Below are 2,952 nucleotides of genomic sequence, written 5' to 3' on the forward strand. Positions count from 1 at the left end.
ATATAATGTCGGGTTGGTTTGGTCTCGGGTTGATTTTTTTTAGTTAAAACCAAACCAATCTAAATATAGTCGGGCTTTTTTTCCAATACCAAATCAAGTCAAACCAATCATTAGTCGAATTTTTTTTCTCGATTTGCGATTTGATTCGATTTTCGGTTCAATTTTATACACCCCTAAGTATAATAATGTCGTGGCAAGTTAAATATCACAAGTTTAATACTAGTCTTTTTTTTTATGTCGAATCAAACAATGTCATATTAAAGGAGCAAAGAGTGTAATATTCACTCATTATATGATACGAGAAAATCCAATCATTAAATACCTTCAATACGAAACCTTGTCGACAAATAGTGGGGACAACAAAATATATTTTAGAGTTGTGGCAACATATAAACTAAAATTACAATAAAATAAATACTGGATTAGTAAATAGCCACGTCATTGCAATCAATTGCCTAGTCAGCCATGGCCCAAGTCATATCATTCTCAAATATCCAATGGCATACTTCAATAAGACCCGGACCCGACCCTAATGCCACGAAAGCACCGTGACCTGGACTCCATGATGATGTGTCGACATGACAAATGGCAACACCATGATTTATCTTAGCCTTTGTGTCCACGTTAAGAATGTCTGCTTGGTAGACCTTCACTTTTGGAACAGAGTGGCAGTAATACAGTAGGTAAGGGTATAGACTTTGATGGCATGACACTGATTTCGTCACTCTTCCACCGTTGATTCCCTTGACCTTTCCGATCATTACTTCTCCCTTTGACCCGGCTACGTTATCGGTAGTCCTCACAACCACATTGTGGCCTAAAATTGAGACCGCAAAGTCAATCATGTCCTCCATAGACGCCACACATTGCTTTTTCTCGCCTAGGCTTGGAGCACGCTCGCACTCTGCGAGCGTATTCCCAATCACATGCTCCATGGTGGAGTTCTCTTGTGCGTGGAAAATTGACTTGAGCTCGGTCAACTCCTTGGTAGAAAACGGTAATTTAGACGAAATTGACCGGGGCAAAAATGACCTTCCGGGCATTTTGTCACGAATGTCAGGCATTTTCATCACGGTCCCTTCCTTCAACATGGATTCCCGAAAAAATTTACCCTCTTCTACCCATTTATTCACAGTTTTGCCACTGGTCTTCAATGAACCGGTTGTTGGACCGTTTTTTTTTGTGTAACCAGCAAAATTGACACCCTTTGGAGAGTACTCTTTGAATGAATTGTTTACACCATAAACCTTAAACCCAACTGAAGGAAATTTAGCTCCTTGACTACCATATCCTTTGAAAATTTCCGTTCCTTCGTTAAACGATTTTCCGTAATTCAAAAAATTCACCTTGCCTGTATTCGAACCCCTTGCATAAGACGTAAATGTGTCACTACCTGCATTTGCTGCATCCCTATAACTTTCGAAACTATCAATCCCACTATTGCCACCCGAACCATAATTCTTGAAATTATTATTCGGGTTGTTAGAATTTGACGAGTACGCCTTAAATGAATCATTTGCAGCATTGCCCGATTCACCATATCCATTGAACGATGATCCAATAACATTTGATGTATCACCATAAGTAGTAAATTCAGCTGGAACCCCATTTCCGTTTTTCGCATAACTGATAAAAAATTCCCTTCCGGAATTCGTATCACCTACGTAGCTATTAAATGAAAGTTTATGATTATTACCATCGGAATCGTAAGAAGCGAATCGAAGATCCGGTACATTGACACGTGGCATGTAACTCTGGAAAGTTCCTCCGCCGCCGGTAGCTCCAGCGGCGTAAGATGTGAAATTTCCTGTAGCTACATTCCCATCCGCGGCGTAGCTGGTGAAATCCTCATGATGGCCAGTGGAGCTCCGGCTGTATTTAGTGAATTCTCCGGTAGCGAAGTTTATACCGTCGGAATAATTTTTGAAACCGTCTCCTCCGCCGAGCCGTCCAGATCCATAGGTTGCGAATTTCTTGTTGTTGTAGACGGCAAAATCTGCATCCTTACTAGGGGTATTGTCAAAGTATGGGTTCGATTCGGAAAAACAGAACAATTTCGCTGAGGAGCAGAAGGTGGAAATGTGGCCGGAGAGTGACTTTTGGGTGGCGAGATTTGTGAAGAAGGCGGCGTCCGCGGCGGAGAGCGGCGAGGCTTTTGAAAAAAGGAAATCCGGTTTAGGGAGTTTATTGGAAATTTGTTTGTTCCAATATCGAACAAGTGAGGCTTTTACTGTAAATGGATTTTCTTTAGGTGTTAATGAATTCTTTCTAATTTGTGCATTTGTTTGCGCCAATGAATAAGCCTACAAAAATTAAGTTCAAATGTAATGACAAGAGACAAATTAGAAAAGTTTACAATCATCTATTCAGCTAGCGACATAAATTTATCTTAAAAGTAGCATAAGTTCGCTAAAATACCAACTTATCAATAATACGTTACGTTTTGATTGAGAATAATAATTAAAAAAATGTAAGTATAAGCTAGTTAGTTATACTTACAGTGGAGGAAGAAGACAAGAAGGAGAAGAAGATGAAGAGGAGAGAAATGTTGATCTTGACATTTCTTAGGTCCATTTTCATCTGCTTGGCTATTGGCCCTCTTCTATGTTTTGAGTCATAAACTTAAGGAAGATAACGACATAAATAGAAGATATGGGGCGTTTTTCTGTACTTTCCTATTTTACTGACAATATTTTTCTTAACCAATGTTCATTTTTTACTTTTATTTTCTTACTTTCGGCGTATAATATTAATTTGAATAGCATATTTACTAACAAAGAGGCAGAGATTCTCATTGTCCATATTCTTTTAACAAAAGAAAATAATACTCCACTTCTGACTCAGATCTAACTAGGGGATTTCAGTAAATTAAACCACATGGAAAAAAAGAAAAAGAAAATTATGGAGGTCAGATCACATTGGTTTATTGTGCTGCGAGGCTATTTTCACAGC

General features: G+C 38.8%; 1 protein-coding gene across 1 annotated transcript; it reads right to left on the reverse strand.

The window, feature by feature from the left end:
• Window positions 1-295: 295 nt before the first annotated feature.
• LOC102593329 (probable polygalacturonase non-catalytic subunit JP650) lies at window positions 296-2,672 on the reverse strand. Its single transcript, XM_006344985.2, has 2 exons — window positions 2,500-2,672; window positions 296-2,303 (listed from the first exon to the last, which is right to left on the reverse strand). The coding sequence occupies exons 1-2, from the start codon at window positions 2,578-2,580 to the stop codon at window positions 456-458; spliced, it is 1,929 nt and encodes a 642-aa protein (XP_006345047.1). The 5' UTR covers window positions 2,581-2,672; the 3' UTR covers window positions 296-455.
• Between the last annotated feature and the right edge of the window lie 280 nt (window positions 2,673-2,952).

This window comes from Solanum tuberosum, unplaced genomic scaffold, assembly GCF_000226075.1.
Source record: "Solanum tuberosum cultivar DM 1-3 516 R44 unplaced genomic scaffold, SolTub_3.0 scf00062, whole genome shotgun sequence".
NCBI lineage: Eukaryota > Viridiplantae > Streptophyta > Magnoliopsida > Solanales > Solanaceae > Solanum > Solanum tuberosum.